We start from the raw sequence: 27328 nt of genomic DNA on the forward strand, positions 1-27328 counted from the left end.
AGGGAAGGGGTTGGGGGGGTGGAGCCAGGGTGGAGAGCCAGGGGAATCAGGGCGGGGCTGGGGAATGGCTGGGGACATCCATTCATCCCGTCAGGGTGTGCAGGCGTGTGAATGTGTATTTAAAACCCAACAACAGATGCAAATAAAACAACTACAAGATGGCTGAAGGGGCTCTGGGTGACTGCCAGGAGCAGTGTGGGTCAAGGACACGGTTGTCAGCGCATGCCACACGCACACACGCACTCACACACACACCCTAGCCGTACGGGCCACACACGCGCCATGCACCCGCACTTCCAGCCCTCCCCGTTGGAGCCAGGGTCCTGCCGTCCGTCCTCTCCGGATCCATCCACTAAGCCGCCTGCTTCTGTCCAGGCTCTGCTGGCCCGTCTCCCCCGCGCCTGAGGGCCATCTACCAGATGTAGCCTCCGTCATCCGCCTCGCCCGCCTCGCCCTCCTCCTCCTCGGCCTCCTCGCCGGCTTCCTCTGTCTCCTTCTCCTCCTCATCCTCCCAGCCAACGCCGCTCCCAAAGTCCCCTGAGAAACCCACGAGGTCGTCTGTGAAGGGAACGAGCCGCGGGTGAGCGAGGGTCCTGCAGGCCACCCCCAAACCTGCCCTGCCCCCGCCCCCGCCCCCGCCCCCGCCCCCGCCCTTACCGCAGTCGGGGCTCCCGTGCGTGCGGGTGCCGGTCAGCTCCAGGCCCAGCTGGTCCACGCACCAGCAGTCCCCGCTGCTCTGGTCGCACTGCATTTTCCGGTAGTAGCCGTCCTCGTCGCAGCTCGGGATGAAGATGCCTGAAGGGGACAGGCGCGGCGGAGCGAGAGCTCAGAGAGGCAGCCTGGGGGCCCCGAGCGTGAACAGGAGCCGGCCGCCCAAGCTGCCCAGATGCCCAGGCCCAGGCCCCTGTGATGCTCCGGCTCGTGGCCCGAGTGCCCCAGGACAGCCAGCCAGCTCTCCCCGTGCCCAGCATCCTCCATCCTACCAGGCGGGCCCGGCCTGCTGCCCCCGGCTCCTCTGCCGCTGACCTGCTGCTCCTGTGTCCACCCTCTGCCCTCTCAGTGCCGGGGAAGGGCCACGCAGACCACGTCAGGGCGCCAGGAGCCAGGAGGCCGGCGCCCTGCGGCTCTGCTTCCGGGCAGACCCGGCTCACGCAGGCTCAGTCAGCGCGGTGTGTGAGCGCTCGCGGGGTGGCGTTTCAACTTCCGGTCTCTACCGTCCAGCCACGTGGCTGCTCCTCTGTGCGCCCTCGACACTGCCCTTGGCAGCTTCCTTCTCCTCCCTGAGATCTCCCCGCGAAGGTCGCTCCTCCGAGAGGCCCCGGGAGGCGCAGGCCGACTCCAATGCCCTGGCATCACGCCTCAGCACCACGTGTGGAGCCACAGCTGTAGCTGTGTCTTCACGGTGCATCTGCGTGTGTGGATGTCTGTGTGCATGTGTATGTGGGTGTATGTATGTGTGTGCATATGGATGTATGAGTGTATGCATGCGGCATGTGTGTGCATGTATGTGTGTGGTGTGTGTGCATGTGGATGTATGAGTGTGTGTATGTAGCATGCATGTAAGCATGTATATGTGTGTGTGCATGTACATATGTGTTGGCGCGTTTTCCCAGCCGGCCCGCGCTGACTTCAAGGGGGCCAGGGCCCACTTGTGTCCCGCTCAGTCTGGCCCCGCCGAGGGCAGTGGCTGCCGTCTCCGCAGGGCTGGCAGTGGAGTGAGCACCTGTCACGCAGGGCCCTCACCTGAGCTCGCTGAGTCCAGGTGACAGGAAGGTTCTAGGGTCCTCCTGTGTCCCAGGCTCCAGCCCCCGCACACACGGCGGGGAATCAGAGCTCAGAACACACCTGTCAAGGGGATGCTGGGGAGACCCCGCCCCCGCCCCAGGTCCTCCTCCTGCTGCCCCGTCCTCATCACGGCGACCCGGCCCTCACCTGGCTTCCTCTTGGCAGCCTCCTGGATCTGGATGCGCTCCAGCTCCGCCAGGCAGGGCGGCTCTGCGGAGAGAGGGAGCCTCTGGGGGGGCCGCGCAGCAGGCGCCCCCTGGAGGGGAAAACGTGCAGTCTCCAAACAGGACAGGCCCTCCTGGCTGTGGGGTGAGCTGAATCCCCGAGGAGCCCAGGGCTCTCTGAGGGTGGTGGGCACCCTTGGGTGGGCAAACAGGGTTCAGATGAGGAGGTGGGATGAACACATGGACAGCCCCGGTGAGGGACACCAGGGGGAACAGGCGGCTAGAGTAGGACAGCGCTCCCGAGGCCTGAGATGACTGGCAGCCGACCTGTGACATGCCTGTGACCTTGGCCCCTGGGAGCCTACCTGTGCCACAGGAACTGTCCCCAGCCTCCCAGCCAGGAAGGTGGACGGAGTGGGTACAATGAGCTCAAGGGTGTGGGACAGGAAAGTGTGGACACAAGGCAGGGAGCGGGAGGGGCACAGAGTCAGGGACAGACGCCGACCAGGAGGCCACCCTGGAGGGGTATCTGTGAGGCCCTGCTCCTGCACGGGGTCCTGCTCCCTGATGACCTCCGCTCATCCTCACGACCACCTCCAAGGCATGCACCCTTCTCCCAATCCCGAGGAAGCCGAGCTTGAAAACCTCTGCTCACTTGCCCAGGGTCCCAAGGTAGCCTACGGTGGAGCCCCAGCCGAAGCCTCAGACCCTGGCCACAGATGCCGTACCCCTCACCCGAATGCAGGAACCAGCCAGCGAGGCACAACCTCAGGGCCGGCCCCAGCTCCCAGGCAGGCAGGTTGGCTGACCCCACTGCGGACTTTGCGCCTTGGCTGAGGTCATCCCTAAGCACACGTCCAGCTCTGGTTCTGGGTGTAGACATCTCACAAATGTGTCCACACCACTGAGGCACTGATGACTACCTATGCGCTTATCCAGGGCAAAGAAGGCAGGAGCAGATTCCCAGGGAAGCTCGCACGTTTGGCTCGCAGGCCCTCTTTCTCAGAGAAGGCCCCCACGTGTGCACAAGCCCCATCATCCAGCTCTGCCTTGCAGCTTGCCCGGGAAGGGGTCAGACACCCTGGCTTCGCTGGGCTTCAAGCGAAGCAGCCCTGAGAGTGCTGGAAGTGGGAGGACCCGAAGTCTGGACTCAGGAGTGGTCAGGAGGAGTGACTGTGCCCCCCCGGGGGCGGCCGGTCAGGTGGACCAGGGGCCACACTCACTCTCCCTCCAGAAGCAGAAGCACCACTCGGCAGTGGAGACCCGGCCATCCTTGTAGGTGTCGCAGGAGTTGAAGAAGGGGCGGATGCAGACCTCGTACTTGTCCAGGTTGATGGCGGCCAGCTCCGACTGGTCCAGGAAGAGGTCGGCACTGGTGTCCAGCTTGGAGAACATCCAGCCGATGGAGTCCTTGCAGCTGGCGCCCAGGCTCTTGTCCAGCCCTGGGGGAAGGGTGGGACGTGTTCCATCCATCTGTCCTTCCTCCTGCCTCTGGGCAGGGTCAGTGCCACTTGGACGTGCCAGTCCCACTACACTTCCCTGCTCTGAAAGTCCTTCAAGGAGAAGAGTGCCTCCCTCCCCTCGGCTTCCAACCCCAGGGCCTGGGCCTGTTCACCCGCATCCCATCAGCAGCCGCACCCCTCACACTCTGGCCACTGCTGGCCTCTCCTTCTCCCGGGTTAAGGCTCTTTTAGGGCAGGAGGAAGCGAGCACAGGCTGGCCCCGTGCACCGTCTCCTGGATCCCGCGCCCAGCCCACTCCAGCTCCCATACCAGCCACGGGGCCTGCGGAGCTGCTGGCTGAGCCGTTCTGCTTGGAGTTCTCGTGTAGGAGCTGGAACCAGTCCCGCAGCCGGTCTCCCAGGTCAGCCAGGTCCTGGCCCGTGCAGGTCTCTGCAGGTGGCAGGACAGAGAATGTGGGCAGGGAGGATGTGGGGGTAGGGTCTGTGGGCTCCTGCCCCACAGGCCAGGAGGCCAGGCAGTGGTCAACGAGGCACCAGGGAAGGGCAGCTAGAAACCCAGGGTTTCCTTGCTGGCCTCTGCCACTCTCCCCCTGAGCATCAAACCCCCTGCCTCCACCCCACCTCCCGCACACCCCCGGGAAGAGACATGAGGGCTGAGCCCCCCGAGTCCCTAGGCCACTCTCTGTTGCTGCCACTTTCCCTTCCAACCTTGCAGACCTCTCTTGCCTTCCTAGAGCCCTGAAGGAGGCACCCAGGGCAGCCCGGCAGTGGGCCCCCCGCCCAGGCTGGGGACCCAGGCTCCCGTTACCTGGCTTGCCGTCCGTGGTGGAGGTGGCGGCTTGCTCGGTAGGGCACGGACAGGGGCCCTCGCATCTCACTGTCAGCTGCTTACTGCTCAGGCATGCCTGCTGCTCCAGCTTACACTGCACGAGAAACATGGGGCTGGGGGCCGGGGCTGGGGGCTGAGGACCGGGGGCTGAGGGCTGGGGACTGGGGGCTGGGGGCAGCCTCCAGCCTACCTACAGTGGCAGCCACATCTGCCTCATCTTTGAACCGCCTGGAAGAGCCCCTCTCATCCTTTGCAGATGACAGGGCAGAGTGGCAAGGCCTGCAAGCCCAGGAAGGGGGTTGCAGGGAGCAGTGCCAGTTCTTGAAGGCTCCCCCAGACCCACCCCTACCGGCCTGCCCTCTCTAAATACTTGTCCTTCCCATCTCCCCCTGCGCCCCACTTTAGCTGCCCATAGCTCATGCCTGGCCCTCGGGATGTACCCGCTTCCTGTAAAAGCTCCTTAGTCCCTGTGTCTGGCCCCTCTCTCATGGTCTTCCCAGGTCACAGCCAGGGCAGGGGCTCCTCTCAGCTCTCTGGATAACAAGCAGCCACCGTCCACCATCCACCAGGCACCTGCCAATGCCCCAGCCATCGGCTACAGAGGGTTTCCGGAGGGTATCGGCGTGAGCAGGCTCACCCCGCCCTGTGGCCAGGGCCTCCCCAGTCTGCCTGCATCTCCTGTGGGGGACGGCGGTGTGGAGTTTATCCCCTCACCCAGACAATCTGCCAGGGAAGACTATCTTTCTCCTGGTACAGGGAGGCCCGGGGCTCCCCCGCACTGGGATGGAAGCCGGATGGAGCTGCCTCCCCTCCCGACAGCACAGCATGACCTGCAGGACACTGCGCCCTTGGCCACAGGACACACACTGTCCTCGTGCCCTGCTCTCCTAAGCACAGCCTCTCCCTGGCCTCGCCCGTCCTCTCCCCCCTCCCTCCCCTCTTCTCAGGTGGCCCTGTCCACTCAGCAACATCCCACTCCGGCCTGCACCTCAGCCCTGGCCAACAGCCAGTGTCCTCCACGACCCAGTGGTCCCCGGCCCCTCAGTGCTAGCAGTGGGCCCTGCGTGTCTCGGGTTCATGACACGTGGCCTCACTAAATCTGCACCCACGTCCCCCACGGCAGCCACGGGCACCCCACCCGCCACACTTCCCTCCCGCAGCCTGTTCCCTCCTGCCCAGAGCGCCCGTGCATGCAGTGGGCGGCAGGGTGGCGCAGCCCCTTCCCCACACTACTCCGTGCTTCTGCGAGGCCCTGCCCTCAGTGATGCTGACTTGGAGTCCCCGTCCAGTCTTCCAGGCCCTACCCTCTACCTGCACCTGCCTGTGGTCAGGGCAGGGTCTGGCTGTGAGTCTCACGTGGCCCCAGCCAGGCCGCTGGCTGCACTGAATGCAGTGAGCAGCACTGGGGACCCCTGGGGAGGTCCAGCAGTGCTCGCCTCTGCCCCTGCAGCCTCGGGTGTACCCCACCCCAGCCCCCCAGGGCCTGCGCTGCTCACCACGGAGCTGTAGGTGTGGCCGTCAGAGCCGCAGACGGAGGCGAGCTGGGCCATGTGGCAGGGCTTGCAGAGGGCGTCTTTGTTTCCATGGAGCTTCAGGGGGGGCTGCTTGATCCTACAGGACAGGGGTGGCGAGGGGGGCGAAAGAGAGAGGCACGGGGAAGGGAAGGCTCAGGACCGTTCCAGCAAGAGGCTGGCCCAGCCGTCTACACAGAGCAGCCCCCGTCCTGCCCTGCCCATCCTCCCATGGCACCCCTGGCTGGACCCTCCTCTGACTCCTAACGGTGGAACCAACCGAGCAGGGCACAGCCCCCAGACCCCTTTCCAGGGGTTACTGAGTCCACTGGGGCCTTCACATAGCACCGCCCAGGCTGACTGCGGGAGCTGCAGGGGCGTCATACTCAGAGACCAGCCCACAGCAGAGGCCTCTGGGACAGCCCGCAGGTCCCGGCCCTGCACACCCACATGGCCTCCAGGGGCCAGGGCCGAGGCGGCTCCTGCAGGCACCTAAGGGCCATCTTCTGTGGTCCTGGAGACAGAGCCTCCCCGGGGGTCCTGGAGCCAAGTCTTGTCTTTGGGCTGGAACTCGGGCCTTCTCCAGTGGCCCCTTGGAGGCTACGGCCGTGGACACTGCATGCAATCTGCTTGTCAGAGCCAGAAGGAACCCCAAATCATGGGGGCCAACCTATTTGCCTTAGAGACACAGATGCCCCATACAGCGTGACTTCCCACGTGCCCTAAGGAAAGTCGGCTGCTGTGCTATGAGGATGAGATCCACACGACGAGGAACTGAGCTCTCCGACCAGCGGCCGCGAGCCTGGAAGGGGGGTCCTCCAGCCCCAGCCACCTTCTCGACTGTGACCCCACGACAGGCACTGAGCAAAAACCATCCAGCGGAATCACTTTGACTCCCGGAACCTCAGAAATCGTCTTAAGCTACTAAGCTTTAGGGTGCTCTATATGGCAACAATAACTAACAGGTAAGGAGAGGTCAGCCAAGCCCTTGCCCTTTGAGCAGGGCCCCTGCATCCCACCTGGGCACCGCCCCCAGCCCCTCACCTGTGTGCTAGCTTCTTGCGGCTGATGCACATGGCCCGCTGGTAGCCCTGGGCGATGCACACCTTGTGGCGGCTGCACTTCACCTTCTGGCAGGGGTCTTTGGTGGTGTCCAGGGCTGGAGGGACACAGGGACACAGGGTCAGGCCTCAGGTCTCCTGGGAGAACGCAGGACCCCCCCACACACACACACACACCTCCAGCCCTACTTCAGAGCCTGGAGGCCCCTCCCTCCGGCAGCCCCTCACTGAAAGCTCAGAAGTGCCACCCCCGCCGGTCAGGGCCTGTGGCCAGGCCTCACCCTCTGGTCTCGGTCCTCCTGCACGCCAGGAGGGGCACAGTACCTTCATCTCCTTGCTGACTGTCCTCCCAGCTCTTGATGTAGTCGTCCTAGGGCAGGGCAGAGAGGCACAGGGGAGGAGGAGCGCTGAGTCACCTCCCAGAGCCCAGATGCAGCCGCAGCAGCAAGGAGCGGGGAGACGAGGCCACTGCGTCCACACGCACTCCGCCGCCACGCTGCTGTCTGCCCAGCACAGCCCCTGGGCACCCGGGCCCTGCCAGCTGCCCCGCCCACACTTCTCTTCCCCTGAGCCCACATCCAGAATCCTCTCTGGCCTCTCCTGGAAGTCCCTATTCCCCCTGTGCCACACTGGAGGGAGAGTGGGGGTCAGGAGGGAAAGGGCTGCTCTGCAGAGACCTAGACTGGGGGGCCCGGGGGGGGTACTCACCTCCACCTCCTGCAGATCAGGCAATGGCGGGCCCGCAGCACAGATGGAGCAGGAGGGGAAAGGAAGAGAGACGGAGATTTCAGTGTGAGGTCACCTGCGGGCCCTGCCCACGGTCCCCAGGGACTCCAGCAGGAGCCAGGAGACTCTGACTTCACCGCTGGGGCGCAGCAGGGAGGGGGGCTCTGAGAGGGCCTTGCACAGCCTCGCCCGGTGATTCTCACGCCCGTGCCCAGGGTGTCCCAGAGATGAGACAGGGAGCGCTCCCTTCTGCCAGGGTCCCCTCCTGACACCCACGCCCCTGAGAGTACAGCAGGAAGAGGGGCCCTGTCTTCCGGGCCGCCGGTCACTGGTGTGGGCGCAGTATCTGCCTTTCCTGCAGAGCTCTGACGGCACGCTCAGTGAGGGAGCCAGCGTGCCAAGGATGATGGCGTCATAACCCATGTCACACCCTCGGTCGGAGGGAGGGTCCTGAGAGGTCCTCCGGGGCCAGCTCAGTTGGCCCAGCCACGAGAGAGGAAATGACCCGACCCAGGCCCCACAGCTCTGCAGCCTAAGGCATGGGAGACCTCGCCCTGTTCCAGCCACAGGGGTTCCTTGCCAGTGTGGCCAGGAAAAATCGGCTCCCACCCTGGTCCCACCTGCTCGGCCAGCACAAAACACCCAATGCATCTGGTTCTCCTTTCTCTGCTCTGGGGTAGACAGAGTCTCTGAAAACCAGCCCACAGCCTCCAGGTGGCTCCCAGCAGAAGCCCTGCCAGGCGGGCAGGGAGAGGGCTAGCAGGCTGGCGGGGCCAAGGAGCCAACTGGGGCCCCAGGGCTGGGGGCGAAGGGCATGAAAAGCCACCGAAGCTGCCCGCTCCTCCTGGGTTCCGTTCCGCTCCAGGACCAGAGACGTGCTGGGGTTGGGGGCAGGGGTCACTTAGCTGTCAGGCCTGGAACTCTGGCAGCAAGGGACACAAGGAGGACACCTCCCACATGACTTTGGAGGCCCTGGGGCTCTGGTCCCCTGAGCCTTCCCTGGAAGCCAGCAAGCCTTGGAACAGGCCGGGACAAGGGCCTCTGTGGCAAAGGTCAGTCGGAGCCCAAGCAGAGCAGGTAGATGCATTGTGTACAGGTGTAGCTGAGTGTGTGCTTGTGCACACGGTGTGCACTGGTCATGCCCAGGTGCACACACACATGCTCACAGCGTGTATTATATAATGTGTGTAGGCACATGTGTGTGTGTGTACACGCCCTGGGCTATGCGCATGTGCACACACGTGCAGAGCAATCCTGGAAGACAGGACACTTGAAGGCGGCTCACCCAGCGCCAGATGGTTCCCATCCAGAATCGAAGTAAAAAACCCACTTCTGCGAGCAGCCTCCAGTTTTCACACTCGGAGGCCAGGGGTCTCCCTCAGGCCTGCCTCTCCCCAGCAGGAGGGAGGGAGCATGAGATAGGATGGGGAGGAGGGGGTGGGCAGGGAACAGCAGAGCGCTCCCCATGACAGCCCGCCTGGGGCTGGCCATCACTCTCACTTTCATGATGTCTCTTGGTCTTTCTCCCTCTGTCTCCTGCATTTGGCCTCTTCCTTCCACACCTGCTCTGTCCACACCTGGCTCAACACACACCTGTTCGCAGCCAAGCAGCCCGGCACCCAGAAGCAGACAAGAGGGCCTCCCGCTGCCCATGCCCGCCCCGGCTCAGGCACCACCAGTTCCTCAAGGCTTGCACTGAGCTCTCTGCATTTCCGGGCGACTTCCGAGGAGGCCACAGGCCCAGTGTCCCTGCTCGGCTAGGGCCAAGGGAAGCCAGTTCAGACCCAGCCTTTCTCCTGGGCTCCCTGGGGGGGGGGGGGGGTGCGGTGCCCAGCCAGGAGGCCACACTGCCACCACAGGTGGGAAACGGAGGCTACCAATGACCAAGTAGTGGGCCAAAGTAGAGACTGGCCTCCATCAGGATGGGGTCTGTCCATCTGCTCCCTCCCTTCCCTGGGACAGGGACAAGAGAAACAGCTGGGCTTTGGGGGGCCAGGGAGTCACCTGCTGGCAACCCCAGGCCCCAGCCGCACCAGAATTGTGGGAAGCTCAGCTGAGGCCTTGGCGCTGGGGCCCTCCCATGCTCAGCCTGACCCTGCTGCCCGAACCCGTGCAGAGTCTTTGGGACTCAGTACACAACGGTGTTTTCTCGAGGGGCAGGACCAGGAATTTCTGGATGGAAATTCAGGGGAAGTTGTGGCCCGGAATTGGAAGAAGGGGGCTTTTGCCCCAGCACCTCCAGCCACGCCCCGAGCCCCCAGCAGACGTGAGCCTGCTCTCCCAGGTGCAGCTTGCAGAGCCAGGGCCCCTCAGGCTCACGGGTGCTGGCCCCGCCTCCAGCAAGGCTCTGCCTACTGTACACCCTGGCAGCCAGGGATAGTCAGCGCTGGTGGGGCACCTGGGTGGAGCCCTGTCTCCTGGGAGAGGGGGAAGCAGCCAGCCAGAGAGGGGGAGAAGACGGCTGCAGTCCCACAGAGACTCCCCCATGCCCTGACCTGCATATACGTACACATGCATGCACGCACGGGCAGGCACGGCACGGGGCTCAGCACCTGTGTCCTGGCTCCAGAGTCAAGGAGACAGTGCTCAGGGGTGTGGGTGCATGGCATCTAGGAAGCACTCAACAACCCCAAGCGGTTATGGCAGCACAGGAAACCTGGGGTGGGGCAAACTGGGGGACACGAGGCCAAAGGAGGAGGCCCTGGAGAGAGGTCACTGGGGGAGAGCAGACAGGGGCCCCCGGGGTCAGGTGCGGGCTATGTGTGATGCCTTTCCTGCAGCCCTGTATGTTGTGAGAAGTGGCCTGAGAAGGGCACCAGGGTCTTTTCTACGCTGGCCCTGCTGCCAGAAAAATGGGTCCCGGGGGGGCCCCAACTCTCGTGCTCTACAGCCAGGGCCTGGCCGGCGGGGAGATGGGTCACAGGCGGAGACCCCAGACTCTGGGCTAACAGAGGAGCGCGTCCATCACCTGGGCGTGAGGACGCCCAGCGGGGAGCACAGAGCAGACAGGAGAGCAGAGCTTCTAGAACGCAGGCGTGCTCCGTGCCTTGGGTGGAACGGTGCCTATAAAGGCGGAGCTGGGGCCGATCTGACCCATTTCTCAGGTGATGAAGCTGAGGCTCAGAGAGGCTAAGGGACTTGTGGGGGACTGGCACTCAGAATTGTGATTGCAGAAACGTCGCCTGATACAGAAAGTCCCAGGCCAGCGGTGGCCCAAGCCCGGCTCACAGGAGTCCTGCCGTCGAGGGAGGGGCTGGCAGTGGAGGCAGAAGACACCTGGGGCCCCTCTTCTCCAGGCACTAGCAGCCCCTTCACACACCCCTGGTTCTGCTGGTTTGGAGCTAACCCATCTCCGGCTTTGATCTCTGTGGCTCTGAGCTCGGTTGCCATGGAGACAGGGCCCGCTGCGCCAAGCCCGGGAGAGTGGCGGGCGGGCGGGCGGAGTGTGTGCAGGCAGGGCTCAGGGAGGGGGGTTGCATGCTGGGTGTTTCCAAGCCTGTTTACTTCCTGTCATTTTAATTAGCACCCAAATCACCCGCTCACTTCACAGCTTGAATTAACCCCCTCTCTCCCTGCCTCTCCCTCTGGTGGGAGGGTGGGGCACAGAAGCGTGGCCCACAAGGCCCTGGCTGCTGTCGGGGTTGAGACCCTTCCTGGGTGGTCCTGCACCTGCCTCTGCAGCAGAGTAACAGGAGACTGACAGCCGTCACCGCCCCCGCGTGGACTCAGGCGCAGGCTCCTGCTCTGCCTGGCCACTGCCTGCCAGCAAGAGTTACTCGCCCTGGGGTGGGGGGGGCTGTTTCCTTGTCTATAAAATGGGGATGACCTCCCCTCCCCCCCCCCACACCCCTTGCTTTCCTCCTAGAGCTGCAGGAACCCAGAGGACACTCTGTGACCTGGGAAGCTCCGTGCTTCCAGAGAACACAGACAGCGACCCCTGAAGCCCGCCTTCCTCCGGGCTCTGAGATGTCTCCGTAGGACGACTACAACCAGGGACAGCCTCGGAACTGCAACACGTTCATCCTGAGACTGGAAAAAGCCACGTGGCTGCAGCCCCGCTGGGCGCCGCGTCTGCTTTTCCTAGCCCATCGAGAATCTCTGGGGATGGAAGTAGGCTAGGCTCACTCAGCCTCAGAGAGGCCCTGGCCCCCTGCACTATCTACACCTCGTTCCTTGGGGCAGGGAGCCCGAGGGGCCCGCCTGCCTGAGAAGGCCCAGGAGTGGGTGGGACCTCCTCCCACTCAGACACAGCCACGGGAGCACGGAGAGGCAGCCAGAAAGGATCAAGGAGGGGTGAGGCACTAACCCTGGCCCCTCTCGGAGCAGGCATCCGGGGGACTGCTGCCTCCCACCTCCCCTTCCCTCGGAAGAATTCCCTTGGAGGGCAAAAATGTGCTTGTTGTTGCTCCCTGCATGCCCGTGGCCCGGCCCAGCTCAGGTACCCAATGCCTGACTGCCCCCACCACTGCAGCGGCCTCTGGGCCCCATCCCCGGGGTCGCGGGCTGCTCCAGGCATCAGCCCAGAAGGGCAGGGGACAGGTCCAAGGGCAGGGGCCCGGGGGCGGGGGTTTCCGTTCTGAGCTGCCTCAGGACCTTGGCTTCCCTTCTGGGACATGGGTGAAGGTCGGGTTTCAATGCCAGGGGTCTCTGAGGAAGACCCGTGTCTGCGGCTTTGGAAACACGGGCCCTGGGGGGTGGCAGAACGGCAGGCCATGGGGAGACGGCGTCTTGCTGCCTGCCCTTCCCCAGCCTGTTCCTTTTCTTTTAAAAAAATTATTTATTTATATGAGAGGCATGCACACACATACACACGTCTGGTTCACTCCCCAAATGCCTGCAAGAGCCAGGGCTGGGCCACAGCCAAGGTAGCGCGTCAGGGACTTAATCCAGCTCTCCCCCTTGGGTGCAGGAGCCCAGTGACTTGATCCCTCACTTGCTGCCTCCCACGTGTGCCCCCATGGGAAGTGGAGTCCAGAGCCGCAGCCAGGAGGGGCACCGGCACTGGGACGTGGAACACGAGCGTCTTGTCTGCTGGGCCAGTCTGTGCGGGCACTGAGCCCTCAGCGACTAGTGCTTCTGAGCTCTTCCAAACTGAGCACCGCGAGGCCGGCACAGCTGCAGCCTGCGTCACGTCCCCCAGCCGGTGCAAGCAACAAGAGCTCAGGGAAGCTTGCATGAGGCCAAAGGGGAGGCACCAGTAAGCCCGCCTTGTCCTGCTCAGCAGCCTTGACCTCCGGTTGGTGCCAGGGAAGAAGAGAGCAGGCGAGGGCAGGACACCATGCCTTGGGAAGCTGCTCCCTACAGGTGTGCCGGCCGGCCAGCCTGCCTCGTGGGGTCAGAGCTTCCCACCCAGGTGCAGGCCCGCAGGCTGGGTGACAATCTTCCTGCATGTCACTACTCACCCCCTTACCCTATGAATTATAGAAGTTAGGGTGCCAGGGTTCTAGCTGTGTCTATCTCAGCTGGGGTCCAAGCGGGGCTCAGAACCGGCCCCGGACCCTCCTTGCCCTCTGGGGCCTGAGCACACCGCTGCTCCCTGGATGGGGGGGGGGGGCCTGGGAGGGCAGCTAGATGGGAGCCTTTCTGGCCGTGACAGCCCCCAGGGTGTAGACTTACAGTGAGCACCTGCTGCGCACGCACACACATGGCGATGGGTGGCAAGGCACAGTCTACTCCCGACTGTCCGCAGGCACAGGGAGGTGAGCACCACAGGTTACAAATATCAGCAGGAGGCTTCTCATCCCCTCCCACAGTGTGACGCTCCGAGGCCGCACCCAGTGGGTACCATGCGCACTGATGGCCACTAAATACTGCGGGAGCTGCACCTGCGACCAGCACATCTGAGGAACCCGGCTGGGCCCCGGGCTGCCCAAATGCTGCGGCCACACCCAGGTGTGGGCAGGCCTTTTCCCTCCCCACACCCTGAGCAGGCTCACCTTGCACCAGCAAGCACGCATGCAGAGACAGCACTACCCACTGCATGGTCACGCCCGCCGGGAGGGTGCTGGGGGCGGGCCTTCTGGAAGCAATCAGACCTAGGAGCAGTCAGGAAGGTAGAGCCCCAGGATGGCACGTGGGGATCCAGGAAAAGCACCCAGCCGCGGACATCCCAGCCTCCTGAGCCGTGGGAAACAGAGCCCAGCTGACCAGGCCTCCCTGTGAGTGGTACCCTGCTACAGCAACGCAGGACCAGGGTCGGGAGGGGCCTCCCAGCCCCACCCGCCACGAAGGCCCACGTCCCAGGTTTCCAGGTCTCTGGCTGACACACGCCCGCCCAGGCCTGCTCACAGAGAACGGCTCTTCCTTAACCCCGGACACCTGCCGCCCAGCCGGTGGTGGAGGTGGGACAGGGCGGGCTCTGTCTGTGGGTGGAGGAGCTGGTGACAGGCTCTTGTGCCATCTTCACAGAGTCTCAGGATGCTCAGGGCTCTGCAGATCCTTCTGCTCAGCCTGCCCGTTAAACCCGTGGGAAAGTCAAGGGCCGGGAAGGTGAAGGCCACCCAGCTGCTTCTGTCCTCGCAATGGGCAGGCCGGCTCCTGGGGCTCTCTCCCGCCTCAGATGGCTGCTGACCTTCTGCAGAATTAGGGGGAGGGGCACTGGCGCCCCATCTGCTCCAGGCTGCTGGAAGATGATGGGGGCAGGACGGCCTCCCCAGGTCGGGCTCAGAGTCCCTGGAAGATGCCAGCCCCCACCCCCAGGGGGACAAGAGTTAGAAGCCAGAGAGGAAGAGGCGACTGGGGAAGGACCCATCCTCCCATCCTCATACCCCAATCCGTTCTGACCCACGATGGGGTCCTTCTCGCCCACCTATGCTTCCCCACAAACATCTGTGTGGCTCATCGCACGGGTTCAGGTGTGTGGGGTAGCCAGGGGGTAAGAGGCGGAGCCCTTTGTGGCCACTGCTTGCTGCCAGGGTCTTTGATGTTCATAAACACGCAAGCACCCCATGGGATCTGCAGGGAATGCTGTCCCTGGACCAGCCCCAGGGTTCATGCGAAGCCCCCCGGATGCGCAAGGGGCCCGCCTGCTGTGACTGAGTGAGCACACTGTGACTAGGAAGTCACAGTTGGGGGAAACTGAGGCACGGTGTGTGTTGGGGGCTGTTTTTCCTCTGGGGGAAGGGGGAGACTGTTGCCTGCGTGGACAAGGTGTGCCCTTCCTTCCAGCCGCTCGGTCTGCACCCGAGGCTCCACCACGCTGCCTCCCACCTCTCCTGGGTGGAGAGGCTGCCTTGGGGTGTTGCTCGGCGCAGCTGAGATGCAGGCTGTTAAAGCCCCTCCCGGCAGGGCGTCTCGGGGGACAGGCAGGTCACGAGCCAGGGTAGACTTTGTTCCTTCTCACTCCCACTGTCTTAGACCTGAGTTCCCTGCAAGGCCAAGTTGAGTCAGATGACCTGGGTTCAAATCCCACCGCTGCCACGGACCAGCTATTTGCCCCTCGAGGAAGTTACTCAGCGCCACAGTTTCTCGCACTATAAAATGGGTACACTATAAAGAAGCAGGCTGGGGAGCCGCCCAAGAGGCAATGGCTGCAAAGTGCTCACTGCAGGGTCTGGCACAAGAGAGTGCTCCCTGCGGTCAGTGATGCAGCAGATAGGAACCGTGCGCCGAGCACCATGCTACGCTCGGAACTGAGTGGAGGACAAAGCAGAGAGGAGCCCGAGAGAGAGAGACAGAGAGAGAGAGAGAGAGGTGTCAGTTCCTCCCCGCCAGGCTGTGGAGCTGCCCTGCAGATGGCTGCAGAACGCACCTCCTCCCCTCAGAGGGCCCAGCTCGGTGAGGCCCTGTGTGCTTTGTTCCAAGACCTGCAGCAAAGTCCCTCCCCGCGCTGCAAGGAGTGAATCTAGAGATGGGGCCAGGGAGGGCAGGGCCAGGCCCCAGCATGAGCAGAGCCATATGCAGGCTGCGGGTGCCAGGGCCCTGCGCCCACGGCAGGGGGGTTAATCAGCTGGTAAACCCTGCCTTCCCGGTAATCCTGGGGCTTGGGAAAGAGCGCTCAGCTCTGCTCCCTGCTAACCAGCTCAGCTGGTGCAGCTCCCAACCTCTTACCTCTTCCTCCCTGGATCCCCTCACGCCTCCCTGAGCAATCCTGACAATGCCGCCGAGTGAGGAGACACCTCCTTCACCGCACTACTGACCCCCTCCTAGGCCTTGAGAATACCCCTCCCAGCCTGCTTGTCTCCCCTTCCAGGCAACAGGGGCCTGCACCATTTTATGACTGATTAGCAACAAGGTTTTGGCTCAACCTGGCAACGCATCAGGAGTTCAAAAGAAACTCCTCTCTCTCTTGTGAAGGGCCAAGCACCGCATTTTCAAAGGAGCTGGCCCGATGGTGATGTCGCTGGGCCCAGAAGCGGGGCCTCTAGAGGCAGAGGAGGCTTGACAAGTGTCTGGAGGGCTGTTCCGGCCCTGCGTATGGTCTGTGCACTGCACAACTCCAGGGGGCGCTATTCACATCAAGGCACTGCTGGCATCAGGCAATGCAGTGGCTCCGAGCAAGCAGCCTGCTTCCTGCCTTTCTGCAGACGCTGCCGACACCTCCCAGGGCCAGGCCCTCCTGCTCAGCCTTCTCTGTCCTACTTCTCCCCCTGACCCTGTGCTCCTGCAGCTGGGCTCTGTCGTTTCAGAGGAAATCTGTGCTATCAAAGCCTGCGCACCCCCTCACCCCAGTTAGCATCTGTTCTACAGCTTTCCATGAATTCTGTGGGGACCTGTCCTACAGAATTTCAACGCTGGTGCTTTCTCCCGGGGAGCCTGGGAGGAGAAGGGATGCAGCTGGCACCTGTGGTGGGGGCCGGCCCTGGGCTGTGGGGTTCAGCAGTCCCCGCTTCTCACCCTCCACCCACAGAGTGCCCCACTGGAAGCAGGTGCAGCGAGGGGGGTGGGAGGAACCTTTTATTTTTAAACCTCTACTGTTCCGGTGAAGCATTTCTTTTCCCTCTGACCTATCTGGGAGGCTCAGCCAGCCAGTGAGCTGGAGGGAGGCCTGGACCAGTGACACATGGCAGCCGGCTGCCGCCCCCTCGCTGCAGAGGGCGGGCTGCCGCCCAGGCAGCGGTAGGACACTGCAGCTACCACCGGACTGGGCCTGCAGGTGCCTCGGGAAGGCCCTGCTAAACCCCCAGGCTGCAGCAGCCGCGGCTGGCGCACGGAAAGAGACCGCCAGCCTACTCGGGGCCCTCGGCCTGGCAGCTTGATTTCAGGGCGACACAGGGACTTGTCTCACCCTAGCAAAAAGATCGGTCTCTGCTCGCTCCCCTCATCTGGCTGGCGACCAGGGGGAGCTTGTGTGTTTTAAACAGGTCTCTAGGGCACTTGGTGGATGCACGCGGTTTAGGAGAAAGGTTGCGGGCGGCTTGTGCGGATCGAGGTGCTCGCCTGGGGGGCCGCTGGGGGGGACGTGTCAAGAACGGCGGTCGCAGAGGAGGAACCCGTCCAGGTCAGGGCGTCTCCGGCGGTGCACTGGCTCCCCACCCCCAGCCACGGTGCTCGGGGGCCCAGCCACGCCCTTCGTCCCCTTTCCTCGCGCCCCCGGCACCCCTGGGACCCGGCCCGCAGCTCCGCCCGCCCTCGGATCCACAGGTGCCGGGAAAGCGCCGCAGCGACGTCGGCGCGCCCGCAGCCGCCTCCCCGCCCCCACCCCGCAAAGTTCGGTCCAAGGTGAAGCCCGGGTTCCGGCGGGCGTCCGCTGCTGGGCTATCCTCCCCGCTGCCCAAGCCCGCCGGGCTACGGACTCTTCCTCCGGTTGGGAGCCGCTCCTCTGGCCCGGGTCTGGGCTCCCCGCAAAAGCTGGAAACCAGCCTGGGTGACGGGGACGCGCCCCTGGGCAGTGGGGCCCAGACCTGGCTCTGACGGGGCCCCATGGCGGTCTCGCCTTTTACCATCCAGCCTTCTGAGGCTTGCAGGGACCCCCAACTCAAAGCTCGGGCACGGTCCGTTCCCCCAAAGCCCACGGTGGGAACACGGGGCGCCCGCGCCACACGGGCTCCTTCTACCGGCCCCACCCAGCCCTGCCCCTTCCGCAGTGCCCCGTATGTGAAGCCTGCAGCATCCACCCGCTGGGGGCAGGCCCGGGGGCTACTCAAGCTGGGAGCGGGTCGGGGCCCAGTCGCAGCGGGGCCCGCGTCCTCCCCCCGCACCCCGCGCCCCTTCTTGGCACCCGGCCCACGAGGGACCCGGTGGCCAGCGCGCGCCCCAGGAGCGTCTCCTTGCCCGGGGCGGATGTGGGACCAGAGTTGGGGGGGGGTCCCCAGACCGTCGGCCGAGGGCACGCGGGGAAGGGGTGCCGGATTGGGGACTCTCGGTGTAGTCGGCGGCCGGGCTGCTGGGGCCTCTGGCTGCGACGCGCGTGGGTCCCCGCGCCGAAGCTCCGTCTCCAAACCCGCGGCCCCGGCCCTCTGCCCGTGCCGCCCTGCGCACTCACGTCTCGGAAGCGGTTCCAGTGCTTGATCTTGCCGCTGTACTGCGAGATGGACGACAGCCATTGCTCGTCCTCCATGAAATTGCCGGGGGTCTCGCCTTCCTTGAGCCCTTTGGCGTCGCCTTCGGCCAGGGCGGCCGCTGCGAGTAGCAGCAGCGGCAGCGCCAGCCGCCCGCAGCCCGGGGCGCGCATCGCGGTCTGGGTTGGCCCGGGGGGCCTCGACTCGTGCGGTATTTCAACGGCCTTCCTTCCACCCGGCCGCCGGCGAGGCAGACACTGCCGCCCTCCTCTCCTCCCGCGGTCCGACTCCGGCGACGGGCGGGGAGTGGGTCGCGGCTGAAATGTGACCTGGTTAGGAGATGCACTTGTCTGAGAGAGCCGGGCGCTGGACGCGGCGGGGGAGGGCGGAGGGGGGGGGGAATCAGAGAGCCTGCGCCGGCAGGGGCTGAGTCTGTAGCTGTAGCTGTAGCATCAGCATCACGTTTGACATCATCATACCTGGTTTAAAAAAAAAAAAAAAAAGGAGGGGGCAGATTTCAGAGGGAAGCGCGGGATCTGAGCGCCTCTCGCCAGCCGCAGCGCAGCGCAGCGCGCGCCGGGAGGCGGACTCCTGCCCTGCTCCTGCTGTCTCTGCAGCGGTGGATAGCACCGGGGCTCCCTGGGCCGGATGGGATTGGGGAGAAGAGAGCAAATATGCTCTGGTTACACAGCCAGCCCCGTCTCAGGTGTCTGAAAGGGAGATTCGACCACACTCTTCTCTCCCCTCGCCTCCCACCCTGAGGGGCCTGCGCCACAGCCCTGACAGCTGGCTCCCTGCCGTAATGGGTGGCTTCCCTAAGACAAAAGCCATGGAACAACTGGCCTCCTCGGAGCCGTGGCTCCCAGCACTGCGTGCTCTTTCCCAGGGCTCTGGGTGGCTCAGAGGCAGGCATCCTGCTCCCCAGGCAGCTGTTGAGGGACTGCCAGCCCCTTTGTCAGCTCTTCCTAGGGCAGCCCTAAAAGGCAAAAGGCGAGCGTCTGACCATTTCATCTGCCTGGAGGCCGCAAACCTGGGAAAGCCACCCGTGGTTGTGACTTCGGGCACACTTTAACAAGCCCCCAAAGAAGGTGGTGGGTGGGGCGAGGCCACTCTTGTTTGAGGTGCTGCGGCTTTTGTTAAAGCGATGACTCTCGTCACAGCCTGTGGGAATGACTGGAGGCTGGGCACAGTCCCAGGATCCGGGCAGAAATGGGCTGAGGTTTACCTTACAAATTGAAGAGGAAACAGACTATTTGGCAGGACACAAACAGCAAACTTTTGGGACTAGATTGGATTTTTATAAAAAATACTTGGCTCCTGTGATATTGAAAGAATCAAAGGCAAGAAAAACATGATCGTAATCGGTAGGGAAAACACACAGGTTTCAAGGCTCACGGGCACCCTCGGGCTTCCTTGCCTGGGAACTCAATGCCTCAGCAGCTTGGTGGGGCTCCGTGGGGAAGACAGAAAACAATAGCTCCCTTTCCGCGTTTTCTGGTTTCCCCTGCAGTGGACCTAGTGGCAGTGCTGCAGCGAGGCCCTGGCCATGGATGTCTTCATCTCAGAGCAAATAAAGTGGTCTTCCCAGGGTGTACAGGGGCCGTGACAGTGGAGGGAGAACACAGTTGGTTATGTAGACTGTGGAGACAGAATACCACTTCCGAGCTGGGTTCCTGGACAAGTTCACCTATTTCCTATGTATGAATTTATGGTACTACCACCTATCCTCTTAAGATTCCTGTGAAACTCAAGCAAAATCACATACTAAGTGTCTGGGCATGGTGGGCACTTTAAAAAAAGTTAGTTCTTCTTCCCTTAGGTTGGGAGAAGGCTGTACCATCCTCTAATTCCAGAGATGTACCGAAATTTACCATCTTGTCCTGCCATCCCCATCCCAGTCTTTCAGCAGAGCTAACTCCAAAGTACTAGGAAAGAGATCCCAGACACCACTGTTCTCTGGGTCCAGTACTGTCGTAAGGAAGTCTTCTGCAGTTACCAAAGTTGTTTAATAAAGTGTCTGGAAAGGTGCGAACAGGACGTCCATTATGGCACAGAGGGATGAAGCTGCCATTTGGGACACCCACATCCCATCTTGGAGTGCCTAAGGGAAGCTCCACCTCTGCTTCTGATCCAGGGTGCTAATGCACACCCTGGGAAGCTGTAGATGATGACCCAAGTACTTGGGTCACTGCCGCCCACATGGAACACCTGGATGGAGTGCCTCACTCCTGACTTTGGCCTGGCTCAGCCCTGGCAGTTGCAGGCATTTGGGGAGTGAACCCCAAAGAGATAGAAGAGCTCTAATCTCTGTGTCATTCCGCCTTTCAAAAATAAATCTTAGAGTAGGCAAAAAATGTGCATCCCAAAGGCAAGAGCTATCTCCAGGCCTTTCCTCCAAGCCGGACTCGCCCTGGGCGGCGCCTCGGAGTTCCGGCAACGTTAGCCCTGTGCCGAAAGCTTGCTTGCGAGCAGCAGGCAGCCGCTGCTAAGCCAACAGTGAGAGACTTAGGGGCAGAATCCAAATGTCCAGAGGGCAGGCCTAAGAACTATGTAAATGGACAACAATTGCAGTTTATAAAGAAAAAGCAAAGGTTTTCCTATTTTTTGAGAATTACTAGGAAATTAGCCTTTCAAACCAGTGCCCCCTACACGAGGAGCTGCTTGTGGACTTCCTAGATGGTCCACGTATCTCACGGACTTCTCTGTTTGCATTTCCTATTTAGCAATAAAGAATGGAGAAGAGTAGCCTTGGTTCTCTAGTAAGAAACAAGAAATGCAAATGTGGCTAGTCCCTGGGAAGTCGCTCACTCTTCTCTCTACACGGCCCTGCAAGCACAGTGTTTAACCATGTTCACGAACAGCCAAACCTAGAAACCAACTCAGGAGCCCCCCATCAGGAGCCAACGAGTTACATTATAAAACACACCTGCATCCGTGCATCAGTGGACGGACACTCAGGTTGCTTCCCATTCTAGGTGAGGATGAACTGTGCGGTCATCGGCATGGGAGTACAGCTCTCTTTGACAGGCTGTCATTCCCCCTGCATGTACACCCTGGAGTGAGACTGCTATATGTAGTTCTAGTTCTAGTCTTTTGCAGAACCTCCGTACTGTTTTCCAGAATGGCTGTCTTAAATTTGCATTCCCACCAACCGTTTGCAAGGGTTCTGTCTTCTCCATATCCTCACCGACACTCCTCTTTTGCCCTTTTGGTAATAGCCAACCTAATAATAAAGAAAACGCAGTGCATATATGCACCATGGAGCACTATTCAGCCATAAAAAAGGATGAAATCTTAGTCTTTGCAACAACATGGATGGAACTGGAAGTCACTCTGTTAAGTGAAATAAGCCGAGCACAGAAAGACAAGCATCTGACTCATGCGGAGTCTTTTAAAAAAGGTGATTTCTAGAAGTTGAAAGTATAATGGAGAGGCTGACCCTGTAGCACAGCAGGTTAGGCTGCCACCTGTGGCACTGGATCCCACACTAGAGCCCTAGTTGAGTCCCAGCTTCTCCACTTCTGATCCAGCTCCCTGCTAATGCATCTGGGAAAGCCAGCATCCCATGTGGGTGGCCTGGGAAAGCAGTGGAAGATGGCCCAAGTGCTTGGGCCCCTGCTGAAGCCGGGCTATTGCAGCCACTTGGGGAGTGAATCAGCAAATGGAAGATCTTTCTCTCTCTCTCCCTCCCTAACTCTGCCTTTCAAACAAGTACCTTTTTAAAAATTTGTTTATTTATTTGAAAAGCAGTCAGAGAGAGGCAGAGGCAGAGAGAGAGGTCTTCCATCCACTGGTTCACTCCCCAAATGGTCACAACAGCCGGAGCTGGGCTGATCCGAAGCCAGGAGCCAGAAACTTCTTCCAGGTCTCCCACGTGGGAGCAGGGGCCCAAGGACCTGGGCCATCCTCCACTGCTTTCCCAGGCCACAGCAGAGAGCCAGATGGGAAGTGGAGCAGCTGGGACCCAAACTGGCACCTACATGGGATGCAGGTGCAGGCCCCTCAAATAAATAACATCTTAAAAATGGGATTTTGAATGTTTTTACCATACAGATCTGTTAAATGTTTGAAGAGAGTGATACATTTACCCTGACTGAAACTTTACACAATGTCTGTTTCAAAATATCACATGCAGCCCATAAATAGGAACAATTTTTATGTCTGTTAAAAAAAAATGATACCTAGAGTGGACTGCTGTACAGCTCTCCATTAACAAGCAGTGTGTTCCACCCCGCCACAGGGTGGGAAAAGCTCACGGCAGAGATCATACACAACACGACCCTGCGTGGAAGGAGGCTTAGCACAGCAGTTCTCACACCGCCCAGTCTCCAGAGTCCTTTACACTAAGAAATTACTTAGCACCCCAAGGAACTTCTGTTTATATGAATTAGATAACTTTTACACTTAAAAGTAATACTAAGAATCTTTTAGAATTTAATTAAAATATAATAATGTACCCATTTCTTTAAGAAGATTTATTTATTTGAAAGTCAGAGTTGTACAGAGAGAGAAGGAGAGGCAGAGAGAAAGGTCTTCCATCCACTGGTTCACTCTCCAATTGGCCACAAAGGCCGGAGCTGCACCAACCCGAAGCCAGGAGCCAGGAGCTTCCTCCGGGTCTTCCCACGCAGGTGCTGGGGCCCAAATCTTGGGCCATCTTCTACTGCTTTCCCAGACCATAGCAGGGAGCTGGATTGGAAGTAGAGCAGCCAGGACTCAAACCGGCATCCACAGGAGATGCTGGCACTGCAGGCTACAGCTTTACCCACTATGCCACAGCGCTGGCCCCAATAATGTATCTTAATATCTTAATATCTTATGAAAAACAACTCTCTCTCCCCACAGATAAGTAAGAGAGTGCTTCTGTTCCACGCTTTTACAGATCTCTTTCATGTCTGGCTCAGAAGGTGACAGGGAGGTGCTCATGTCAGCTCCTGCCTTTAGCAAGGCTCTACCAGCCCGCCTGGGCCGCCAAAACAAAGTACCGCAGACTGCTGGGCTTCAACAACCGAAAGTGATTTTCTCACTCCGCAGGCCGCAAGTTCAAGATCAAAGTGTTAGCAGACTTGGTTTTTCTTGAAGCCTCTCTCCTTGGCTCACGGCTGCCACCTTGGTGCTGCGTCCTCCTGTGGTCCTGTCCTCTTAGAGGGACATTTGTCAGATCGGGGTAGGGCCAACCCAAAAAGCCTCATTTTAATGGGATCCCCTCTTTAAAGGTCACATCTCTGAGGTACTACAGGTTAGCTTCAACAAGAATTTGGGGTGAGGGGAAACACAATTTAGCTCCATAAAATAGCAGGTATAAATTAAAATACCTGATACAGGGTACAGAAGTACTGAGAGCAAACTGAGTTACTTAATCTCTGAAAACACACAAACCTCTACCCTGAAGCTACCTACTTACAAAATTCTAGAAAACAAAAACACACAAGCATATATTCCATTAACCATCAGAGTGATGTCACAGCCTCTGGAAAATGCCACCAAACACTTGAGAGAGAATGAGTGTGGAAAATGCAAGTAACACTTGAGGCTTTGTTTGGTTTTGGTTTGGATTTTGAGAGGCAGGGAGACAGACAGAAGTTCAGAGAGACTTCTCGTCCACCAGCTCATTCCTCACACACCACGAATGATCCCTGGCTGGGGCCAAAGCTGGAAGCCAGGACCCAGTCCAGGTGGAAAGTCCACAGGGGAAGCAGGGATTCAACTACTTAAGCCATGGCTATTGCCTCCCAGGGTGTGCTTTAGCAGGAGCCAGAGTCAGGAGCTGGAGCCAGGAGCTAAACCTGCACACTCGGATATGAGAAATGGGCATCTTAACTGCTAGGCTAAGTGCCCGCTGCTGGGACAGGCATCTGGCACAGTGGTTAAGATGCAGCCTGGCATACCACATCCACATCTGAGTGTGTGCTTTGAGTCCTGGCTACTCTGCTTTCCAGCTTCCTGCGAATGTGCACCCTGGGAGACAGTGGTGACAAGTACTTGAGTCTCTGACACCCACATGGGGGACCTGGAATGAGTTCCAGGCTCCTGTCTTTGGTTTCACCCAGTCCTGCTGTTGTGGGCATTTGGGGAGTGAATCAGTGGATGAAAGATATCTCTCTATCTCTCTTTCTGTTTCTGTCTTTCAAATAAAAAGGAAATAAATTTTAAAACAATTCTTCAGGTTATACCAAATTATTTGTTTTCTGCCACTGCTGCTTCGTCCTAAAAGTTCTCAATCAAAAACCGCCATTACTCTGCATTCTATACCAGCAGTCAAAACTGTACATGTACTTCCTTTAGAGCTACACTGTCCCAAAATTTTGTCTACTGGAAAGAAAATATGAAATATGAATTTTAAATTTTTCTCCAATTTTGCCAATACCACCAAGATACAGAATTCTAGAAAACACAGATGTACATGGTGATGATGTCACCATGTCATTTTTTTGGCCTCTGGGAAAGTCCACTACACACTCAGGAGAGAAAAAGAGTAAAAAAGGCAAATGACTTTTGAAAACCTACCTTGGGATATGATATTTGCTTAAATGCATAGGGAGTGCTAATCTCCGAATTCTACATAACAGAATTTCTAGTTCCATTAAGAATTTAGTGTTTGATATATAAACAGCTATGTTTTCCAAAGACAGAACTTTTTCATTTCCTACAAATGTAAGTTCTACATCTGACATCCAAAAGAAGACATGGACCCTTCCTGGCCAAGGCTGCCCAGGGAGGGGCTCGTCACAGAGGAGCCACGGGAGAAGCAGCACCAAGGGGAGATGGGGGCCCTGCAGCCCGCTGCCGGCTTCCCCACTCCGCGCTCCCCTGGAGGCACTCATCTCCACCCCCACCCGCTGTCCTGCAGCACACGGTCAGGCAGAACCTCGGCTGAAATAAAAACGGAACAGCACCAGGAGGAAGGGAAAAATCACCCTGCAGTCACTGAGACATTTAGGTGCCCAGGGATAAGCGGTGGCAACACTGTATCCCCAGACACACCAGGGGTCAGCCAGAACTGATGATTCTAGGAGAAAAACACCCGGGAAGTAAGAATCAAGATAACAAGGAATGAAGGCCACGGGGAGAACAAGGAGGGAGGAAGGGCTTCAGGAGGGAGGGCTGAGACAGCGGCTCCCCACCCCGCCCCCACAGGACACCCCAAAGGACGGATGGGGGCCCTACTCTGGGGGCTCTCCCTTCCTCTGCTGGTGTACGGCCAAGGAGCGAGCACCTCTGTGGCTAATGTGCTTCTGGGAACTGCGCACAGTCCTGCTGAGGGCCTCATTGTTCCTGCTGCCCCTGTGCTGAGAAGTGAACAGAAAAGAGCTGCAACACTGCGACTCCCTCAACTCCCTCGACTCCCTCGGGGGACTAGAGGGCAGGGCTGGGGCCCGGAATCCAACCAGCGATTTTTAAAAAGGGTAACTTGAGAAGAAAAAGGATAGATCAAGCAAAGACAAAGGGAAAAACTGTCAGCGTTGCTTTGCTCAAGGTACAATCCTAGGTGCTGGAAGAATGGACAGCAGGGTCCTGAAGGGCTCTCTGCACACCCATGCGATTCACATGAGCAGTGTCTGCCACAGTCTAGAGGTGGAAGCAACAGGAGAGTCCACGGTAGATACACAAGACGTACACGAACAGCAGAGCACCACCCACTGCTCCCAACAGGCACAGCTGCAGACAGAAGGTGGGGTGGTGGCTGTCCGGTGCGGGGAGCACAGAGTGAGGAGTTGTTATGCAGTGGGGAGCACAGAGTGAGGAGTTATTATGCAGTGGGCAGTTTCAGTTTTACAAGATGAAACAGCGATGGCGACGGATGGTGGTGATGGTTACACACCATGATGTGCACGTGTAGTAACATGGAAGCACACACTTAAGAATGGTTAAGACGGGAAAGCTTATGTGTATTTTACCACACATACACTCACACACACACAGAAGAAAAAAGTGGAACAAGCTGAGGGCTGCAGACACAAGTTGTCCCTGTGCCCACGACGGTCCCGGCTGACGCTCTGACGACCACACTCCACTAGACAGGCACCGGTGAGTCCGTGGAACCACCCGGGGAAGTCACCATCCACAACTCCATATCCCTCCGTGGCGGTTAAAATGAAGACCCTTTTCTTCAGCACCTCGTCAGGGCGTCCCATTTCCAGTGCGCTCCGAGATCCACCTCACGAGAAGTCGATCTGTCCACAGGAGGCGTAGTTTCCAAAGCTGTCTACTGTGAACCTCTGAGAGATGTGAATGGAATTGAGCTTTAGGGAACCGAAGTAGAAGTTCTCAAACAACTGCAAAGGAAGAGTAAAAACCCAGAGTGAGTATCTCAAGCAAATTATGAAGACGGTAACCTCAGTTTCTCCTGCAGTAACACTGACAAACCTCTCTCTCCTGCTTGTACTTCCCAGTGTTTGCTCTGCAGAGACGGGAAGCGGGTGGGAGCAGAGGGAGGCGCGGCAGACTCTTCCCACTGATGAACTCTAGAGCCCCCCCCCCCCCCCGCAAACAACGCACCAGAGAAAGAGGTCTAGAAATTCAAACCCAGAATGCATCTACCGGGCAGGCATGACCAAGAGCTTCGCACAAACATCCCCCCAGGCCTGACGAAGCAGCTTCTGACATTTGGTTACGGACCACGGAGGCTCCATTAGCATCCTTAGTTGTGTTACAGCCAGGATAAAACTTGATCTAACACATTCCTCTACCTAGCTGACAAAATTAATTAGGGGCACTGCCTAACATGAATAGAAGAGGAGGCTCCTGACCCACAAATGACTCAGACAACCCAGTGAGCCACACCAAACACATTTGCACACAGAATCGGCAAAGAAACACTTGTGCTGGATGACAGAACAAGTGCAAATGACAATATTTATGAAAAACCTTTCATGAGACTTGGATTTGAGCCAGCGTTCGTTCTCAACTAAATGCTCTTTACTACACCCCTCCATTTCATAAAGCCCTCACATATGTCAGACGGAGGAGCCGGACTCCATGACGGACCTAACCTTGTGACTAGCACACTGCTAAGGCAGAAGCCAACATGACATGAGAACTCACCCCAGGAAAATGAAGCTACAAGGCTTGCATGAGGAACGCCAAAAAAACAAGGGCTTAGTTCCTCCTGGTGAGAGAAATGCAAGAATTGCCCTCCCTTTAAATATTGGTAAGATCCCAAGAACGCCTTTCAACACATGCGCCCACTAATGCCTGCATGAACCGAAGGGTGGGACCTCTGCACACTGGCAAGTGACTGTCTCTTCACTTATTTTTTATAAAAACCTCCACACTCATGGACTTCAGCCATGGCTGCCTTTCCTCTTCCTGCAATTAATGGCCTAGCAAAACGTCTGAGGTTCATTAAAG

At 59.5% G+C, this 27328-nt stretch overlaps 2 protein-coding genes across 9 annotated transcripts in view; both read right to left on the reverse strand.

Annotated features, from left to right (window-relative positions):
• Window positions 1-98: 98 nt before the first annotated feature.
• Window positions 99-18475, reverse strand: SPOCK2 (SPARC (osteonectin), cwcv and kazal like domains proteoglycan 2). Its single transcript, XM_008269988.3, has 11 exons — window positions 17962-18475; window positions 7521-7529; window positions 7137-7182; window positions 6796-6910; window positions 5737-5851; window positions 4220-4334; window positions 3722-3841; window positions 3173-3391; window positions 1933-1995; window positions 658-795; window positions 99-558 (listed from the first exon to the last, which is right to left on the reverse strand). Exons 1-11 carry the CDS (start codon window positions 18148-18150, stop codon window positions 413-415), a joined length of 1275 nt encoding a protein of 424 aa, XP_008268210.1. The 5' UTR covers window positions 18151-18475; the 3' UTR covers window positions 99-412.
• Window positions 18476-25845: 7370 nt separating this feature from the next.
• Window positions 25846-27328, reverse strand: part of ASCC1 (activating signal cointegrator 1 complex subunit 1) — a 108500-nt gene continuing 107017 nt past the window's right edge. For all 8 annotated transcript variants that reach the window (XM_070057803.1, XM_051823793.2, XM_008269983.4 and 5 more), the window contains one exon: window positions 25846-26253. In XM_070057803.1, the coding sequence (XP_069913904.1) occupies window positions 26137-26253 (117 nt within the window). In that variant the 3' untranslated portion in view covers window positions 25846-26136. The remainder of the gene's footprint in view (window positions 26254-27328) is intronic.

Source organism: Oryctolagus cuniculus, chromosome 15 (assembly GCF_964237555.1).
Source record: "Oryctolagus cuniculus chromosome 15, mOryCun1.1, whole genome shotgun sequence".
In the NCBI taxonomy this organism is placed as follows: Eukaryota; Metazoa; Chordata; class Mammalia; order Lagomorpha; family Leporidae; genus Oryctolagus; species Oryctolagus cuniculus.